Source organism: Ascaphus truei, chromosome 7 (genome assembly GCF_040206685.1).
Source record: "Ascaphus truei isolate aAscTru1 chromosome 7, aAscTru1.hap1, whole genome shotgun sequence".
NCBI lineage: Eukaryota > Metazoa > Chordata > Amphibia > Anura > Ascaphidae > Ascaphus > Ascaphus truei.
The window spans coordinates 85,927,635-85,949,481 of NC_134489.1; the positions used below are offsets into that span (position 1 = coordinate 85,927,635).

Below are 21,847 nucleotides of genomic sequence, written 5' to 3' on the forward strand. Positions count from 1 at the left end.
GGACCAGATAAATTAAGAATTTGATCTATTTAAAAACAGATTTCGATGAGGAAAAAACCCAGGTCGTGGGTTTTAGTGAAGAAAATGAATGACTAAGCTTTTCTACAAAAAGTGTAATAACATATTTAAAGGTCATTAATCAATATTAGCCAATTAGATGCGTGTGAACTACAACAAATGTAAAACGCATTGTAGTTTTGCCTGGATCTACTAAAATAGAGAGCTAATTGAACATCTGTATATGCTACTTTTGCAAAACATCCTTTACACAAAGAACTGTGATCAGATCATTTTGATTCACCTCCACCCGCCTACATTTGATACATAAGTAGTTCTAGAAGATGAAATGAACAATGTACAATTTTTATTTTATATGAAATCGGTTGATATGTGTTAATGTTACGTTTGGTCTGTGCAAAAAAAAAAAAAACACATTTGCTTTATTCTAAGGCTCAGGGTACACATATAAAAACCTGCTCCTGCTATCACACCAATCTGCAATCTCTCCGCACAGACTATGGCATAAATAAAGGAAAATAAATAATTTATGAAAACATGGTGTACTATCATTCTAATTTTTCCACAATAAGGATGGCAAATGATTCATGGGGAAAATGAAATATATTTTGCTGTCACTTCAATAAATTGTAGATTTACAGCTTCTTGACTTAAACAGGAAGAGCCTCGTATGCATGAGAATGAGGTGCAAATCAGTTAATTGTATAATGCAAATCTGCGAGTGTGAATAGGCGCCATATATACATGGGAATATTCCTGTGTGTATACTTTGTTTTGATAAAGTGCGCCTGGTAACATCATTTTGACTCGCTTAGGCTTATGTTTAACAGTTCAATCAAATTATATTTACACTACTTCATTAAATAATTTCCGTAAACATAAACAGGAAAAATCTGACTACTTATCCACCGTCTTCAAATACATGTAAAGTTTTTATAATGAATGAAAACTTATTTTTTTTTTAATTTGTTTTTTAAATACTTGTTCTTTCTCCTGTATGAATTTCAACTGTATTTTTTGACTGCATTCATTTATTTATAAAATCTTTTACCAAGAAGTAATGCATTGAAAATTACCTTTCGTTTTCAAGTATGTCCTGGGCATAGAGTTAAGATGACAAATAATACATGGTTACAAATACATTGTTACATAAGTGAACAGGGTATACATTATATACAAGACATTGCATGCAGAGTTAGGCTGCGCTTATAGTGACGGCGACGCGACGTCAGGCTGCGGTTGCTGGAAAAATCAAATTGAGATGACTTCCAGCGATCGCCGGCACTATAAGCGCAGCCTTAGAGATAATATATATTATAGGCGTAAGTACTTTGTGCATGTGCAAGTGGTTTGAATAAAAGTGCTACAATTTATGTCCAATTATGTCAATAATGTGCATTACAGGAGTAGGCCAATTTGATTAGAAAGACTGCAAAATGTTTTGTATTCTAAGGTAAACAACTATAAGAAATACAATTCCATACAAGTGAATGGTTCTTATCTATATGCAATTGAAGTCAATAATATCTGAAATGTAAATGAATTTGGAACACAACTCTAATCATATCACAATGTTACCTTTGTGAAATCATCATCCATTCATGCTCAAATGCCAACTTTTAATGTTTCTTCATATGGATCCACTCAGTGCTGGATGTGACCCAGCAGAAATGGAGCTTTGCATTAAGGACTGTGACTGAAAGGGCATGTACTTTAGTTCAATAGTTTATTCTCCTCTGCAAAGACACTGTACATGGGTGATTCTATTGAATAATAGCATCTAGCAAAGATCACCTTGATTCCAGAACATGGCCTGCAGCATAATTACCAACTACCTGGTCCCTTGCAGTCAAAGACCTGCCTTACCACTGTGTTCAGAACTCTGGTGTCCGGTTTAAAAGTAAGATGGGCTAAAGATTAAAGAATACATTTAGCAATAATCAAATCCCCTTTATTTTTGTTGCATTTAGTCCTCAAGTATACTTTATTTTTTGTTATTTATTTTGTATGCCTCAAAACATAGATACAATTTTGACTTTGAGCATGCAACACTAATTGGGTTTGTAAATTATTAACCTGAATATGGTGCACTGTGCAAAACATATGTTTTTATGTAGTAAATTAGTCAAATCAATTTGGATCTTTCGAAGTGATTGGTACACACACAGTGAGAGGATATAAAATTTGCTTTGAGATGTAATGCACAAGAATCACAAATATTTACATTTTAACGTGTTAAATTAGCATGCGCCCAATCCCTCCGTCTTTGCTTCGCATCTTACCGATTTGGAATCTGGGCTTCTTTCCTCAAATTACTGTCACATCTGATCTCAGAAACTCAGGCGTAATATCAATACCCCGGCTTTAAAAAGCTACAACCGGTAAAGGATCTGGTTATAAAAGCAGTGAAATTGATATTACGCCTGAGTTTCTGGGATCAGATGTGAATCCTGGCATTATTCAATAAGGTCTAACAGTGCCGACCAAACACAGTGATCAAAACTGCCATTAATGTTGAATAGGGCCCTAATAATATTTTTAATTTTATATAATTTTGTCCTAACCAGTGGTGGAAGAATATGGACTAAAACTCCTTTTTTTTTTTTTTATGTATTCTCACACCCCGATTACCACTAGTTTTTTTTTTAGTACATAAATATTTACTTAAAAATGTAATTATACTCGGAGAATGCAAAGAATAAGAGGTAAACATTAATGCATCAAAATGTTTAAATGACTGATTCAGTCAGTCATAGTCTGCTTATACGAGTCTTACAAAAACACTCCAGGTATGTTTCTCTGTGGAAATATATAAAACAAAAAAACATTTCTAGACATCAAGTAACGTCTATTTCACTAGAAAATGTCTTCACAAATGTTCATGGATTTACTTTTGAGACATATTGTAACATGCAAGTGTCCGAAAATTTACTGTTTTAATCATCTTTATTGATTCATGCTTATTCATTTAAAAAGGCATTTGTAATATATCCTCTTATACATGCATACAGTTCATACTGTATATAAATGCATTAACACACCAATAAGACAGAATATAAAATAATTACTTGTTTTCACACTTTGGTATTTAACCTCTTAGCTGCTGGTGGGGTTTGTAATGTAGGCAGTGCAACCACCCCAGAAGCAAAGGGATTAAGAACACAATAAAACAACGCATACAAATGCCACATGTACTTTACATGCAGTGCAGGCAGTAGTTCTCATATGGAGTTGGTATCAAATAGAAATCAGAGCAGTGTTAACCTAAGACATTACCTTAGCATGAAATACTTGACAAGTTGCTAAAAAGTACACTTCATTATTGATTTGTACTAAAAAAAATTCCAGGAGTGCTTAGTTACTGTAAGTACCAAGCCAATGAATTTATCTCGAGTAGCTGTAGTACAAAGACAATCATAATTTGAAAAAGTACAAAACCAGTATTATATAATATCAACATGTTCCCCCCAGTGGCATTAACCTGTGCTTTTTAGTAGCAAACACTTTTATTACCAATTAGCAATATTACCACACAACCTCAGTCAGAACTACAGCATAGTACAATTGACAACACAAAATTCTGCATACAGCATGCTTTTTATTGATGCAAAGCTTGCATAACACAATACGATAACTGACATTTGGCACGCTGTAGTGAGTACACCGGGTATTAAAAAGCCACTTCCCATGGTGGGGATTCAATAAATAGATACTTTTGAAAACTAGTTTAAAAAGTGCTGATAGTTTTCACGTAAAAATGTTGACATGGCTGCAGTGTGTTTCCAAGTCATCTCTCCTATCTTCTGCTCGGAAAGTTCCAGTCACAGACAATGTTCAGAAGGTTGATTTGCATTCCTAGCCTATGTTTGCGCAGAGAATTTGATTCTCACATTTATTTGTCTTCTCCCGCTCAATGTCATATTCAATATCAGTAATCACTGATATTTTGATAGGAGAGAGTTCACTAACTATACTTGGACTATATGTGTATATAAGAGAAATATTATACATATATATATATATATATATATATATATATATATATATATATATACACACACCACTATACAGTATAGTACAATACCATATATACTACAATACACATACCACTACAGTATATACTACAATATAGAATTGCACCTTTAAGACGCTGCAGTGTCCTAAATTCTTACTCAATTATACAGAATTTAATTTAATTATGAACAAAATGTGCGTAGGCCGAGAAAGGAGATGGGTTTAGATAGAGATGGAAGTAGAATTCTTGTTCTGCATTTTATTCTACATCCCGAGTTTTAGTTCCGCTGATTTGAAATTAAAAAAAAAATTTCAATTGAAACAATAGCACCCAATATTTAACCAACTAGTATGTTAACATTTGTTTTGCATTGCCAATTAGAATACTCATATTAACCCAAATACTAATGCCAGCTCTGATAGTTATGTAATATTGGACCTACTATATTAAAAATAAAATAAAACATTTAATGGTTTCAAAATGTTTTATAGAGTGTTCTTTCCAAAATTAAATATATTATATGTATCTGTATATTATATGTATATATACATATATGTATATATGTATGTGTATGTATATATGTATAATATATATCAAAACGGATATTTACTAACAGTGCTATGTTATAAGACACTGTCCGGCACAGGAAGACATCTTATGGGTCAGTGTATTCTTCATCGTGGAAGTTCACCTAACAGCAGCCAGCAAAAATAACATTATACATTCAACTATTCACATTCAACTATTTTGTCCATAGATATTAAAAATGTCATGCTTGTTTTCCCAATAACCGTATTAGAAGCAGATTTTTTTTATACTAACCATTTTTGGACAATGTGAAATTGGAAGGAAAAAAAAAACGTTGGAAACTATATTAATCCAGTTGACAAATCTGGAAATATAGAAATAACATGCTATTTACAGTTAACTTAAAACAACTTGTGTTATCCGAGTGCTGGAGGGGTCAGGAATGAAGGTGTTAACTCCTGTCTCTCCAATTATTGGTTACCATAAAATAAGAACAGTAGTTCAGAGAGGTGTGATGTTATTGAGAACATATTCCTCCTAACTGATGCATTTCGACATACCCCTTTTAACTTAATTAAGAACATAAATAGACTATTTGCTGTATATAAACAGGTGTGCAGTTTCACATGAACCAAATTTACAGAAGATGCACAAAGCAGAATTTGCAAAATAAATTGTATTTGGGCCCTTATTCTATATGCTGTGAAGACCGTTCCCCATACTGGAGAGAACCGTAGTCCCCTTCAAATTGAACAGAGTTAAATACTTCTCCAGCACATGGAGGCGGCTTCACTGCATATTGAATAAGGGTCTTGGAGGTCTCAATGCATTTAAGACAGCAAAAAAACATGTATAAAGGCTATTGAAAAAAAAAAAAAAATGTTCACTAAGAAAAATCTAAATATTCAGATTCCCACTGGATGCCCAATTTGCAGAATATACAGAAAAAAGAAGCTTTGGAATGTCTTCCAACATAGAGAAGCAGCAACGAACATCCACTGGTTAGTACTTTTTGTTTTTCAGTTAGACTCACACTCCACCACCACTGCGATCCACTGGAATTGGGTCTCTTTGATCTAGGTTCTCCTCCGCGTTTTTCATTAAAATTGCCAGCCGGCTGCTCGACACAAAACCCTTCTGAATAGCACTCATAAGCTTAAAAAAATAAAAAAAAATATGATTGTTATTTTTAATGCAGCAGTCCATATAAAATCACACCTGGATTGTAAAACAAAAAAAATCATGGAATAAAGCATTGATGTTATTTTCACGATTTGTCAGTATGTATAAGTCCCCTATTCAATATGCTGTGAAGCTGCTTTCCCCGTGACGGAGAAGTCCTTAGATGCAGTCAAATCCTCGGGATTCAAATCTTCTCCAGCTCGGGGATACTGCTTCAGTGCATATAGAATAAGTGTCATAGTGTAGCTCAGTTTTAATGCGGCATACAATAAGGTAATGCATCATAGAAATAAGTAACTAAATGTTTATCTTTCTAGCAGTTCATATTCCAAAACCATGGGATATGAATGAGAGGATGAATTGCATGTTTGAACCAGTGCCTCCTCTTTGACCAAAAGGATCATTCCTTTTCATGGTTCGCAAATGTCGAAATCTAAGAATGTACAGGCATACCCCGCTTTAACTTACGCAATGGGACCGGAGCATGTATGTAAAGCGAAAATGAAGTTAAAGTGAAGCACTACCTTTTCCCCACTTATCGATGCATGTACTATACTGCAATCGTCAAATACGTGTATAACTGATGTAAATAACACATTTGTAACAGGCTCTGTAGACTCCCCGCTTGCGCACAACTTCGGTACAGGTAGGGAGCCGGTATTGCTGTTCAGGACGTGCTGACAGGCGCATGCGCGAGCTGACGTTTGCCTATTGGGCGATATGTTCTTACTCGCGAGTGTACTTAAAGTAGTGTCCTTAAACCCGGGTATGCCTGTATAATCATCTTTCATGCATGTTAATTTCTTACGCTTTACAGTGATTTTTCTAGCCTCCGTTTGTACAATCAGATCTACTGAAACATTTTCTTTACTAATCACTTATGAAAAAAAAGTTTTTTTTAAAACTCCAGCATATCCAGAAAACTTGTCATTTAAAACACCCAATTGTTTCACAATATACAATTTACTGCAATAAACCAGTAGCACATTTAAAACGAAAATGGACCTATAAAAATGGCAATTTATTAGAGGTTGAACTAGCTTGTTTACTTAATGACAGCTACGGGCAGTGTTGTACCTAAATAACTAATCTATGACCTTTATGAAGTCCCATGATACTTTTCTCGCAATCAAATATCAAATGTTTATCTTCACAGCAAGAGGTTTAAAATAGAAAGCTTGTATAAAATTTAAATCTACCCTACAAACGACAAGACTTGTTTAAGGATAATTGCACATTTAAAGTGCAAAACTATTTGAGTGCCACAAATTATTACTTTTAAAGCATAAAACTGAAAACATAAGGTTGTTTTTTTTTTTTTACCAGATTAATAGCCGATAAAAATATCACTTGAGAGCACATTCCCGTCTCAGACAGGTCTGCAACCCTGCTTTTCACCATCATCTCTTAGCATACAGTGCTTCCACTGCAGCCAGGGATTCTGGGAAATGACATGCAAAGGAGTACACAGGGTCACCTTTTACTTCATATGCATTTAAACATGGACCCCTCAATAGGAGGTTAATACAAACTACAGTATATTGGTCCTGAAGAATTCCATATTTTTAAGGTTCCGATATCATTTTCATGTTGTTACAGTGAAAGCTATCTAATGTTTGTAATTTCTAAGAACCAAAAAGTCAATTCTTTAGAGGACAGAGGTAATACAACAATACATAAAGATTATTCAGGTTATTCAAATAGAAAAATCTAAATGTTACACAAAATAGAAGCTTGTCATAGGTCCATGTCTTTTACCCAATAACCACTGGTTGCACATACATTTGTATATGAAAGTCTCAGGTCTTAAAAAATAAGAAAAGGTATCACCTCGAACAACAAAAAAAAGGTATCACCCAATTCTGACGTACTCATTTACTCGCATTATCGCTACTGAACTAACACTGGTATTTCTATATAATATATGCATCATTTTACGTTTTTCTTAATCTGAAGGGAAACGTTTTTTTTTATATATATAAATATATATGAGAAGGAGGTGGTGACACTGCAATTATGCTGATGAGATTGCCCATATCATCATCTTCGGATAATCGGAACAAATTAATTCTGTGAACCTATCTGAACCGAAGTTGTTGATTATCCTAATTAAATGTGTCTCGCGTCTTATACTGTTTAACCAACACAAACAGCATTAATGTATAGAAAGTTAGATAATAAAATAAATAAAGCGCGTCGGTGGCTATATGCATCTTCTGTGTTTCATTTGAATCCCTGCAAATTGTTGCTGGCCCTACTTGCAGGAAAATGGTTAATATAGCAGAGAAGATGAATGTCTTTGCGTCTCCATGGATATTAAGATGACACGTGTTATCTTCAAAGAGAAAGTTGACTATCCTTTCAACTAATGTTGCGTGTTTTGTAAGTGGAATGACAATTTGTATGTGCTTAGAAAACCAATGGATACACAGCCTCACCAGCCACAAATGGTGCCTGAAACCAAGCATCAATTTTTATTGGGGAAATTAGCGAAGTCTTAAATGGTGTTGACTTTTAGGACTACACTAGTATTTTTGTAATCTGAAATTTCCAGCTCAATACAGATTCCCTGTGGCCTAAAATAAAATCATGGAAATAATTACCGTCTACTTTATCTTCTTCACAATTACAATATCCACACCAGGCTCTAAATGACAGCTAACTTTTCCCCGGAAGATATTAAAGCAATTCTATATACAACCAATCATGTGTATGGCCTTCCAGTCAAATAGGGAATAAAAATGTTTCCAGCATAATTTCAAAGGGACAATTCATTGTTGTCAATGGTTAATAGAATATGCATTTAATCTGATTGAACGGATGATAAATGTATTAAGAAATAATCATTCTTTTTGTGATGCTACACACAACTGCCGAAAATCTTCTGCATTTAGATTCAACAATGCTCTTATCTGCAGCTCATCTCGAGAGAGACAATTACCATTCCCTTTGCCTTGATCTTGTTTGTTTAACTTGACACAGTGAAGAAAGGGCTGACATTGACCAAAATCCCTAGCATTAATTTATCTCATGTTCGGCATTCATCATTGCCACGGCTCAGGAAGGAGCTGGCAGACGTCTGAAATACCTGCCCACGGAAGAAAGACTTAACGAAAATAAAACTTGGGGAGCTGGAGAAAAATAAACCCTGCAAATCAAGGAAACACAGATCTGTATTTAAAATAAATTTGTTGTATTTAAAAAGAAAAGAGTGGAGACAAAAAAAAAGAGCCAGGGCAGTGTATATAGATGTAGTATGACAATATCGTGGTCATGCGATGAACGCTGCAGGGGTCCAATACTGAAGCACGGGCCCCCAGCAGATCCATCGTGGAACACAGCCAGCTCCGCTGACTTTTGCTTGTTCGGCCGCATCGCTGGGGACAGCAAGTCTTGCTACATATGTACCTCTAACTATTTGAATCTTTAACCTTTGTATGTTTATTATGCTACATGTCAGAATATTATGCCCCGTAACGTCAATTAATTATTTAACCGATATCTCGATAAAGTAATTGAAAGGACTCAGGACTTTTCAGCTTCCATTATTTCTTACAAGAAGAGTGATGTTATTCATTTAGATTTTATACCAACTATGGTCCTATCAAGCGTTAAGTCATTCACTGCCTGTACATTAATCTTTCTGTTTTATAGCATGACGATAAATACTGCCCAAGTAAAATATCTTCAATATATTTATCTAGTGACAAAATCTAAAGAAAATAAGAAATATCTAGCAAATGTAAATTGCATGTAACCGATTGTGCTCCTTTACAGTGATCCACAGACGGTTCTTTTCTTAACTTTTTCGCTGCCGCAGGTCCAGTGGCAGAAGCAGGGTACCACTGGACCGCCCACGTTCGCAGTTCACATGATGGTCCCCTGGCTGATGCAAATGGTAGGAGAGGGGGCTCCATTTCTGTTTAGATTGGGCTCACTGTGCAATCATCCCCTAGAAAACTAGCATTTTTGCCATTATGTATCTGGTACAGTTCACTAATCGGCCTCCTGGTATGCCAGGTACATGAGAAGGGCACTCTAGGGTTTAAGCTTCGAGCGTGTTGCAAACTCATTTAATTACTTGTGTGTTGGTGACTTGTAATCGTACGTAAATCGACAGTTTCTACCAAGCAAGATCAGCTTTCATTTGATACTTTTCTCAAACAAGTAGGAACACCAACCTGTAAAAACTCATTCAGCTCAACTTGTCCATTCTTATTCAAATCAACTTCATTAAGGATTTCGTGAAGATTATTGGAATCCATTTGAACATTAATATTCTGATAAAATGAAACCAAACAATGCTTTTAAAACCACATTACAAGATTTTACACGGTAAAAATTAAAAAATACAGAAGCACAAGCAATTTAAAAAAAAGGGTGTGTGTGCCGAGCACGCACATTTTAAGTGAAACTTCTTTGTCTTTTGTCACACAAATTGTATTTGTGATTGCGAAGTTTTTAATTAAAAATAAAAACACATTTATACTAACTGTGTCTCTGCATGCATGAGTGTGTGTGTGACTACGTGTGTGTGTGTGAGAGTGTGTGACTGCGTGTGTGTGTGTGCGAGTGTGTGTGACTGTGTGTGTGTGTAACTGCGTGTGGGTGAGTGTGTGTGGGTGAGTGTGTGTGACTGCGTGAGTGTGACGGTGTGCATGTGTGTGTGAGAGTGTGTGACTGCATGCATGTGTGTGAGTGTGTGTGACTGCGTGCATCTGTGTTTGAGTATGGGCGACTGCGTACATGTGTGTGTGAGAGTGTGTGCATGCGACTGCGTGCATGTGCACCAGTGTGTGTCACTGTCAGTGTGTGTGTGTATGTCAATGTCAGTGTGTGTGTCACTGTCTGTGCATGTGTGTGTGTGTCCCTGCCACTGTCACTGTGTCTCTGTCTGTCAGTGTCAGCACCGGAATCTCGAGGGACGCGGCTCTCTCCCTGCCCGGAGTTCCCGGCTCCTCTCATGGGTCAGTGGCGGGCATGCGCAGCGGGCCGCAGGCATGGTGTGCATTTTCAGAGGCCCGCGGCCATACGCAGATGCCGACGCTCGTTAGTGAGGGGAGAGCGCATGCATCGTGGTCTTGCAAGCTCCTCTTCTGCGCATGCGCGACGGACGCGCACTCATAAGCAGCCTTTACATCACTTTTGTTATGGGTTTTCATTACAAGGCAATGCATTTTTTCCCATGAAAACCATGTAGGCTCCAGCAAAGAAGTTTCACTTCAAAAACACATCAACCACTTCCAATGTAATAGATTGCTAGAATTAATGCCATCAATTCTATGATATTTTTACGACACCAAAACCATCAATGAAATTAAAGAGATAAGATACAGATTTCTAGTTATTTGTGCTCCCATGGGATTTGAAGTTATCAGAGTTATAATAAGAGTTATATTGCGGTTACAGTAAGCACATATCAACAGGTTTCTATGCAGGAGGAGGAGGTGATCCAGTAAAGTTTCCTTCCTTTCCTTCTAGCAGCTATTTTTTGCCTTGCATTATTATATAGGTTTTTCAGGCTGCAACTACAGCAGAAGTGGATTAGCCAGAGCTAATATGAGCAATGCTACGGTCTGTCAGGTCAGAGGTCAGATCAGTCTTAATTCCACTAATACTGATGCCAACTTCACACTGTAGCTCTCTGAAAGAGTGAGTACAAAATGAATGCCTGTATGCTACATTCTGCATAGGTGAATAGAGAACAGCTCTTACATTGAAAGGCCAAGTCTTTGTGTTCTATGTTTTCTATAATAGATCAATATTGTCTTTATTTTTTTTTAGAATGAAAAGAATCCGTAATGTCTTAAGTGGAGTAGATCTAATCAGCCTTAGGCCACGCTTCTAGTCCTTGCTATGGCGATTCGACGACGTGACGTCATCTGTCACCCTGGCAGCAGCGATTTTTGCTTCTAGTGTTAGACAAGAGATGGCGACCGTGGGGCCGTGGCCGTGAGCGGTTCGCCTTCATTGGCTGAACCGCTCACGTGGCCGCTGACATCACGCTGCGGTCGCTGAAAAATCAATTTTCATTGACTTCCAGCGATCGCGACCAAGCCTTCCCTCCATCGCGTCGCTCCAACTATAAGCGCATACGACGGATTCAATACACTTATAGTCCCTACATCGCGTCACCATCGCCGGGACTATAAGCGCGGGGTTAGAAATGTCATTAATATGTTTTTTCAACTTGACACACTATAATAAACAAAGAATCCCACTGCTTAGCATTAAAAATAAATATTAATGTGGTTCTGTAGGAGCATCTAAGGGAAGGTTTGGGAACAAAAATAAATATCCACAGAGGAGATGAAGAAAAGAGTCCCTTATTGAATGCACAACTTCTGAGATGTCACAATAATTGCTATAGATATAGCTATAGATGGGTCTGATTGCCCATAGGGTGGACACGAATGCTGCTGGTAGCTATAATAGATTCAAAAGACTATTCCTGAATGGAAGTAAAGGAGTGATACTGCATGGTATGATGAGTGAATTAAAATACAACTTTAATAGGTATCCTCTTAAAATAAATCAATAAACAATGATATCATACAATAATTGTAATGATGCAATAATAAAGTGCTATAATATATACAGTGAGTAATTACATAGGTGGGATAATAAAAATAAGTAAGATAGTCCTTCCTAGGAACAGCAGCCCCACTTTCAATGTGTATGCAATATCAGCTCGTTGATCTGCGCTGTTACTTTGGTCCCGCTACGTCAGGCGGCTTGCACGGCCGCGTGCGCGCTACTCACCATCTGATGGTGTCCTCCCGAGCCGGTCCCAGTACCTCCTCCCTGCACGGCTCACTACACGCTGTGACGCGTCAGCCGCCAGGGGATGCAAGAGAATTGTAATCCCAAGCGGCGACGCGTCACGTGGTGTGGCTGTGAGCCAATGAGGAGAGGAGGAGGGGAGGCGGGGAAAGCAGCTGCAGCACCACAGGAGCCCCCCTGCTCCCTCCCACAGACTCTCTCCTCATAGTCTGTGTCTGCAGTGTCAGCAGATGCACGGAGGAGAGGAGGAGGGGAGGCTTCGGGGAGCAGGGAGGCTTCAGGGAGTGGGGGACATTAGGCTTGGCCACAAAGCCTGGGGGGTCACAAAGTGGATAGTTCAACTGCGGAGACAAAGTGTGGGGGAGATTTGCAAAGCCCAGATGACTGATATTGGAGCATGATTGGGATTAACGCCCATATACTTGAATACCAGTTAATGACGATCAAACTTCGATACTCGTTATCAGAGAGTCAGTTAGTGAAGTTGCTCTGCCTGTTCCTCCTTAACCCAATGTAATAACCAACACAAGAGCCCACTCCTGTTCACTTTAGAGGTGGGGGAGCGGGGAGGGAACCCCTGGCACACAGTGTGATGGCCCCCCGACGTCATTGCCGCTCCCACCCAACCCGTTTTGACCACCCCCCCCCCCCCGCTCCAGCTCTCTACAGACCGCAGATAGCGGGCAAGTGCCTCTCCACGCGCCGCCTGTCTGCAGTGTGGGCGCGTGGTCTGAGGCAGCGGGGCCTTAGCCTAAGTTCACCCAAAATATACAGTAGCTATAATGAGCACTCTCTCCTACGGAGAGCTTATACAGATATCAGGTCTCTATAGCCTGGTCGCATACAAAATATAGTGTCTACTGAATTGGCAGTGAATACTTCTAGATCATAGGTAGAACTATGACCTATTAGCGGACCATTCGTTTGATATTGAATAGCAGAGCCTAAATGCTCAAAATCCCACCACACGGATTGTCCCCTCCATACATCGAGTCATATCAGCTGCTGGGAAGGGAAAAGGCGCTTGCTATCAGGCACGTATAGACAAATTGCTGAACAAACAGCACAGATCAAGCGAGACCCCATTGCAAGTGGGACATTGCAAGAGTATCTCACTAGTTTTTATTATCTCAACTAATTACTCACTGTGTATATTACAGCACTTTATTATTGCATCATTACAATTATTTTATGTTATCATTGTTTATTGATATATTTTAAGAGCATACCTATTAAAGATGTATTTTAATTCACTTAATAGACCATGCAGTATCACTGCTTTCCCTCCATTCAGGAATAGTCTTATGAATCCATTATAGCTACCAGTATCATTTGTGTCTACCCTATGGGCAATCAGACCCATCTATAGCAAGTATTGTGACTTCTCACTCAATAAGGGACTATTTTATTCATCCACTCTGTGGTTATTTCTTTTTTAATCAAAACTAACATTAATAAAGTTTTGTTAATTCTATAAATAAATGTAGCATAATCAAGTTCTGAAAATAAATCATTAGGCTAAAGAAAATGGTTACCTCCAGCACACGTTGAACATCCAGTATGGTAACAAAGCCTTTCTTTTCCTTGTCAAACTTGTGAAATCTCTTCTTATACCTAGAAGTTGGTTTATTTTGTGGGGGGAGAGAAGAACAGAAATAATTCTGAAATCCATAAATAAATAAAGACTCAAATAGACTTAGAAAAACAAATAGATTTTATCTACCTATTTGTATCTGTATTTATAACTCAAACAGTGCCCAACATAATGGCAGAGAGTTTTAGTACATGGCAGTTAACGAGTCATTGCGTATTATGGTATCTTAATTTGGCACAAATGTGCATAGAGTGATCTACAGAACAGGTAAGATTATTCATTGTGTTCTAATCAAAATAAAATATACCTTTACTTGCTACTGTTAAGAATATCACTGTAGCATATGGTATTGCAGAATTCACATACACTGCATTTTATTATTAAATATCGAGGACATTTGTATACAGAGCTATGAACCCATAAGTCACAGTAGAAATGAATTGGCAGCACTCTGCAGTAAATATTTATTACATCAACATTTCAGCTGGTGTCCATTTATTTCATCATTCTAAGGTAACACAGGGACCTATAGCACGAACACATGGGTTGTGACTGTAAAACATTTCAACTTGTACATTGGTTCTAATGTGTGCCCTGGATGTACTTTGTATTTTGCAGCAGTTTTTATTACTTTGATATATCCCTTTGCGCAGATATTTGAGGTGGCATGCAGCTTAAAGGGGTTTCAGGAATATCCTTCAACAGTACAGGTAACTCCTACTTGTCTACTTATCTGTGCCAGTCTCTGTACAAAATTGAATGTACACAATGTCATGTAAAATAATTATAAAGTACTTTCCTCATATTTGTGATTTAGAAATGGCCAGAGTTTAAATATGCACATATAATGATTTATCCATTTCTGCCTCCCTTCTCCATCAAGTTTTCATTTTAGCATCATAACAGTCTGTTAGTGGATTCGATGGATGCTACCTCATATCTAATAGACAAGGGGTGGCCAACCCAAGTCTTCACAAGCCACCAAACAGGTCAGGTTTTAAGGATATCCCTGTTCAGCACAGGTGGCTCAATCAGTGGCAGTCAATGACAACCACCAGTGTTGAAGCACGAATTTCCCCAATACCTGGCATGTTGGTGGCCCTTGAAGATTGGAGTTGGCCACCCCTGTAATAGACCCAAGTCGAACTTAACGTCTTCAACTGAGCCACCTATGCTGAAGCACGGACATCCATAAAATCTGACCTGTTGATGGCCCTTGAGGACTGGAGTTGGCCACCCCTGCTCTAGTTAGATGTAACTAATACAACTAGTTAGTAGTGCTATGAAATGCATCTATGCAGGTTTCCAGTACCTGTCCACGTCGGCAGGCGACAGATTAATTTCCGATCGGTCTGTTAGTTGCTCAGATCGAGCCTTGTAGCCCATTTCATAATACAGGAATGTCTTAGCAGTTTCTAATTCGGTCTAAAAAAAAAGAAAAACAAACAGCATTTGCATGACAAAAAGTACATTAACTTTTTAACTTTACATTTCATATGTACTAAGTGGCAAAGACAAGTGACCTTTTAAACTCTGTGTGGTCAACTTGGTATTAAGGTTCATACTTTAAATTAACTCCAATAGTTTTGTTTGTTTCCACCGATAACAGTCCTACTGATGAATAAAAGGAGATCCATTATCACCATGTTCAGACCAGAAAAAGACTAAATCCCCAATAGATCTAAATACATTGGGCTTCCCTGTGACCCATGACTGTCAGACACTTAAACTGTTCTGTTTTGGAATATAATCCCATCCATCTGTAAATGCTGCCCCTTTCTGCCCATGGCTGATGGACATGCTAATCTTCCCATAGTGGAATAACATCCTCTAAAACAAAGAATAACATTCCATGTGAGCTGAGGGATTCCAAATGTTTTTTTGCCATCTGCGTAGCACCAACAATATTAAGACTAACACTTACTGATCTGGTCCCTTGAGAATTTCAAGGACCAGAGCTGAAAGTGTTAAAGGGGGGGGGGAGAGAAGGGGAGAAGCAATAGTCATAACAATTACACATGTTTAACCCCTTAGAGCACCCAAACGAATCAATGTCTACGAATGATCACTGCAGCTGCTGAAACACCTTTCTTTCTTTTCTAAACACTAAATCAAAATCCCTAGTACTGGGAATGATTTGCCAGTTAATAGACATTGTATGACAAACTCATCAAAATCATAATTAAATTCTATTTCTTCAAATGAAAGGACACTTTTCTCCATATGCATGGAAATGGATACGTGTATGTGTGATGCAGATTTTTCATTTTTTTTTTATAGTGGAAAGAGATGGTCCAAATATAGAATATAGCGTTATTATATACAATACCCAACCATATTTTTATTACCCAGTTTACGACATTCGAGCACAACATATAAGCAATATTACATATTGCACAGTATGTACGGAGCGAGGAGAAAGAGAAGCATATCCCACAAAGCAATTAAAAAATATAATTTACTAATACACAACTTAAAAACTGGTATCCACCGTTGAGCAGTGAGAAAAATGTCCACATCATCAAGACGCTGATCAGTTTCTTGCATGAGAAATGGAAAGTGATAAGGGCACAATGCACAATGCAGATATAATACCAATTAGATTAATCTGGTGCTAACATTCCTGTTCGTGGACTTTAGTGTAAATGTTCTCTCTTATTTTATTCTTCTTTTAATTGGCCAACATTCTTAAGTTCATATCTCCTTAAACCACTGGTGCCTCAGTCATTCGAGGTATGCAGAATCAAGATATATCGCATAAAATGCTTCCCATCTTGATCCATTAGCAAAAGGTCATGACACTACTCAGTACTACCTTCTGTGGGAATCTTGTCAGCCATTAATGGCTCAACAGGTAATTATATCTACTCAATAGCCCCAAAAAAAAAAAAAAAAAAAAAAAAAAAACCTGATGCTTCAATTATAATGCTTTTTATTTACTTGTTGCTGTTTTATTTTTACCTCATTTATCATCAGGCTTAGTTAAATTAAATAATGCGATTCCTAATCTGGAGATTCATTCTGACAGATTGCAATGCTCGAAGCAGAAGGATTCATTACTTGGGGTCTAAAGCCACTTGTCCTCCCTGCAGTATTCCTAGTATCACTGGGCCAGCATTAACATCAAAACCCTTACGGCCTAGTCTCATAATTCCAAAATCCCTTTGTAGACACAATTTAATTAGAAATGGGCCTAAGAATACTAGTTGGAGTATGGTGTCCTCAATATTCTAAATAACATATACAATTGAGTAAAGAGTACCATATAACCCATTTCCTAGTACATTAATGTGGTTTTAAGTTTGGTGGAATGGACAATTTTATTTGCATAAAACAGAATAAACGTGAACAGTATCTACTAAGTGATTTTAGCATGATGTATCCACTAAGGAGTGATGTTATTAAGGATGCCGGATGGATAATGAGCTTGCTTTTAGAACATATTCAATGGCCAGATAATCAGAGAACTTCCCTACTTGCCATCGCCAATTAAAATATATATTGCAACGATACAGTTAAAGCGCTCAGCCACATAAAATATTCTCTATCAGTTCTACAAGTTCTTCCCATGTGATGTACGAGTTAACTGTGTGTATTGCATTTTACTGGGTATTTGTTGTCCTGTGCAGAATAAGCCATCAGGAAAACATACATCAATAAACACTTGTAGCTTTACAAGGCAAATGTTACAAATATTAGATTGTGTGTTACACATAGGTATCTTCTTTCGTAGTATTGCAATTGTAAAAGATTTTCCCTAGTAGGGCAGAATGTTCAAATTATGCATTTTCCCAATATTTGTTCAGAAAACTAGGTCCGAACTTCTGACACTGGGTAGCTAGAGATTTCCCATACCTTTTTCTGCTGTTCATTCCAGTTTAATTTTTTCCCCATAATATCTATAATGCGTGGTAGGGCTTCTTCAGCTGCTTGAACGTTCAGAAAAGCCAGACGAGTACGTCGTGAAATTACATCAACCGCAGTGCAGGCATATTCGTTCATTGCATATCTGACCTGAAATATTAAAATAAGTTTTAAGTGGTTTTTTTTTAGTACATATTACATTCCCTAAACGTGGTGAAACGATCCGTTAAAAAAAAATTAAGACCAAAGGGGTTTATTTATTAAGGTCTTGTTACGCACCCGCCCCCCCCCCCCCCCCAGCGCCATTAACTCCCATCCACGTCAATGGCAGCCAACATCCATCTGTTCCTTTGCGGACTTTACTGAATCTGTTCCATAGTTTTCGTGGAACTAGAAGATTAAGGAATACTTTTAGTGAACATTGCAATCTTCATTTATTAATTAAAGGGATTCCAATTTTAACCAAAAAAAAGAAGGAACAACAACACGGGCACTTTTGTTAAAACTAAACTAACATTCCTCCCCAAGATCCCGTTTCTGTAATCACGGACGCTATCACCGGGATTTATCAACCTCTGATGCGAGATATGGCATCCGAATCCAGGGTCAACTGCCATTAAAGTCAATTGCATTTAACACCAGATCTGGGTGCAATACCCCTGCAACCCGGTTTCGTTAATCCCGGTCTGTATGAGTTAACAGAGGGGAGGAAATGTACCTGTAAATGCACACTCTCACTTTTCCTTATTAACACCATAAAACATTAACAAGAAAATCACTAAAAACATGAATGTTGATCATCCAAGAAATACAATTAGATCCATTTCCTGACAGAGGCATCTTAAATACTTTACATGTAACATGTGTTTTTCTTTTTTAGGTGGGTATGGTCCATTTTACAAAACGACTTGATAATGTTATAGCCGACAGTTTAGCGCAGGAGGCTGTGCATTGCAATAGTTGCTGTTCTTCCAACAGTTAAGCATGTAATGTACTTCAAGTGCAGATGGCCATAAGAATGCATTTAACTTGAATGTCAACATGGCAATGAGACTTGTAATAATAAACAAGGTACAACCCATGATTTTGTTGGAATAAAAAAAAAAAAAATAATAGTTTATAAAGTCATACAAACCTCTGCTTCAATGTACGGAAACTCAGAAACTAGGCGTTTTCCAACAATTGGCCACCTCTTTCCAGTAACTTTTGCTAATTTTGCTACCTCAAAAGCCTTGTCACCATATGTAGATGCAAGATGCTGAGCAACCTGCAGGAGAACATCACCATTCAGTGAGCATTTCACACTTCAACATTTTCTAATTCTGCTTCTTGGAGCACAGCAGGGAAAAAAAAGCAAGCTACTTATGTCAGTTTCCCAAAGCTTTTATCAAATAGACTGAAGAGGGTATTAAATCTTGATTGTGTGGGAGGAAACTACTTGTGTTGTGAATGCTTAGGCCAGCACTTATACTACTATGCATGTATCAATGTAGCTGTGACTAATGATGCGTCAACTACTTTTTGCTACTGTGATCACATTTAAAGAATATATTGTTAGAATGAGATGTCACAGAGCTGGGACTGTCATGAAAATCACAAAAAAAAAAATGCTCACTTCTATAAACCGATTTGGACGCAACCTTTGTTTTTTCAAACCATAATTTCATTTTACACTTTTGCAATTCAATTCTGAGACTCAAAATTATATAAGCACAAGAAAACGAGCGCAAAGATACTGTATATGAACACAGAGTATACTTAGTATTGAATGTTCCAATGGTGAATAAATAGTCCTGTGATGGGTGCTGCAGAGGTTGTGGGTTCGATCCAAATCCACGGTTATCGTAACAAAAAATGGGGGTACCTCCAATGTGCACTCCCATCCAGTTGGAATAGAAAAAACAAATGAAGACACAAATAGTGTAATACTGTTTACATTACACTCCATACACATGGAGGCACTTGGTACAGGGGTATAAAATGTCCAAAGCCCCTTGATGAAGTCAGATGTGACTAAACGCGTTGGGCCACACTACTAAGACTAAGCAACTGCTTGCTGGACCAAAGGAACAGAAGGATCAACCTGGACATTTTATACCCCTATACCAAATGCCTCCATGTGTATGGCCATCACAGTGGTGCACTGAGAATAGGAGTTCTCCTGGACTGACCCATCCACAGACCACGCTAGCTTGCTTAATTGTAAGTGTTCGCTAATTTTTATTTATTGTTCTAAATAAAGTTTATTTCATCATACCTGTGTCCTCTCCTTTCCCCTGCCTGGAGTATCCTGCCTTCCAAGAGTCAACGCATTACATCTTATAAGCTGGTTACTTCAAAACAACCATAAGGCCTGCATTACTCTCTTAAAATGTGAGTCTAATTATCATATTTTTTACTTATATTTTATTCACAAACAGTATTACACTATTTGTGTCTTTTGTTTTTTCTATTCCAACTGGATGAGAGTGCGCATCGGAGGTACCCCCCTTTTTTGCTACTCAAAATAATATACTAACGAGGCAAATAAGTGCTATTACATTTATTACAACTATATTGCCATTTTAGCACACTGTTCTGGTCAGTAAGAGTAGAAAATTCCCTTTACACAACACACCTTTTTGTCAAACATTGTGTTGTTGTATCAACCATGACATGGTCATTGATTTAGGGGGCAATTATATAAACACTAGTCTTCACTGGCCATACGGGCCATTTTCAATCAAAAGCCCCCATTCAAGTTAACAATGAAAACAGCTGCTTTGGTGTATATAGTATGACCCCCTTAGTAGAGAGAAAAGCTTTGAAAGCATGCTGCAGTGGAAGCATTGTATGCTAAGAGATAAAGGGGAAAGGCAGGGTTGCAGACCTATCTGAGGCATGTGAATGTGCTCAGAAGTGGTATTTTTATTAAAATATTAGAATACAATTACCCTGACCTATTCTCCAAAATTAAAAAAGATTTGCAAGTCTGGAGTTCCCATTGTATATCCTGGATAGGGCGTATAACCGCAGTTAAGATGAACATTCTCCCTAGACTCTTGTACTATTTTCACCTTCTAATATAAAATAAATCCAGAATTGTATTATGCAGTTTATCTGGAAACACAAACAACCGAGGATAGCTAGAGGTCAATTATGTTGGATGCCAAGGAAGGAGGTGGTATGGCTGTTCCAAATATTCCAAAATATTATATAGCCTCCCACATGAAGAAAATGGTTTACTGGCATTCCGTGAGAGGAGTATATGCCTGGGTTGACTCCCCAGTTGTGTGTGAAAAATAATAAAAATATAACTTTAAAAAAAAATATATATATATATACAGTGTTCGACAAACCTATACATTTGCTCGCCCCGGGCGAGTGGATTTAACCCCCGGGCGAGTAAATATTGGCCCAAGCAGCACACGTTTGGTACTAGGTGGCGAGTAGATTTTTTTGTGTGGCGAGTAGATTTTTTGGTGATTTGTCAACCACTGTATATATATATATTACAATACAACTACTCAATTGTCTATTTATATGGACAAACATACGTATCCAAGGATAGAATACCAAACATACATTTACATTTGTAAAAACTGAGATGTTAACTACCTCACTCTCAAGTCCATAATCTTGAACGAGACGTATGTAAAGGGTGGGACTCCAATCCTTACCCCCCTCAAGGAAGAGTCCTACTGTCCTACACAGGCCTGCGTTCAGTCCATGCGCTTTTATTGCTGCATCCAAAGTGTCCTCTGCCATTGCACGGTATGTGGTCCATTTTCCACCTAACCAAAAAAAACACAGTATATTATATATGTATGGTACTCCAAGATTGCTTTTATTTTCCCACTACTTAACTCAAATCCACAAAAATA

The 21,847-nt window shown here is 37.6% G+C and overlaps 1 protein-coding gene across 7 annotated transcripts in view; it reads right to left on the reverse strand.

The window, feature by feature from the left end:
• Window positions 1–21,847, reverse strand: part of GPD2 (glycerol-3-phosphate dehydrogenase 2) — a 183,579-nt gene that overhangs the window by 61,162 nt on the left and 100,570 nt on the right. For 5 of the 7 annotated variants that reach the window (XM_075609355.1, XM_075609356.1, XM_075609354.1 and 2 more), the window contains exons 11-17: window positions 21,582–21,757; window positions 19,120–19,251; window positions 17,976–18,134; window positions 15,433–15,545; window positions 14,062–14,140; window positions 9,925–10,023; window positions 5,595–5,716 (exon numbers count right to left, since the gene is read on the reverse strand). In XM_075609355.1, the coding sequence (XP_075465470.1) occupies window positions 5,595–5,716; window positions 9,925–10,023; window positions 14,062–14,140; window positions 15,433–15,545; window positions 17,976–18,134; window positions 19,120–19,251; window positions 21,582–21,757 (880 nt within the window). Of the gene's footprint in view, window positions 1–2,945; window positions 5,717–9,924; window positions 10,024–14,061; window positions 14,141–15,432; window positions 15,546–17,975; window positions 18,135–19,119; window positions 19,252–21,581; window positions 21,758–21,847 lie in introns of those variants that run through there. The other 2 variants (XM_075609359.1, XM_075609358.1) reach the window with 2 other exon arrangements.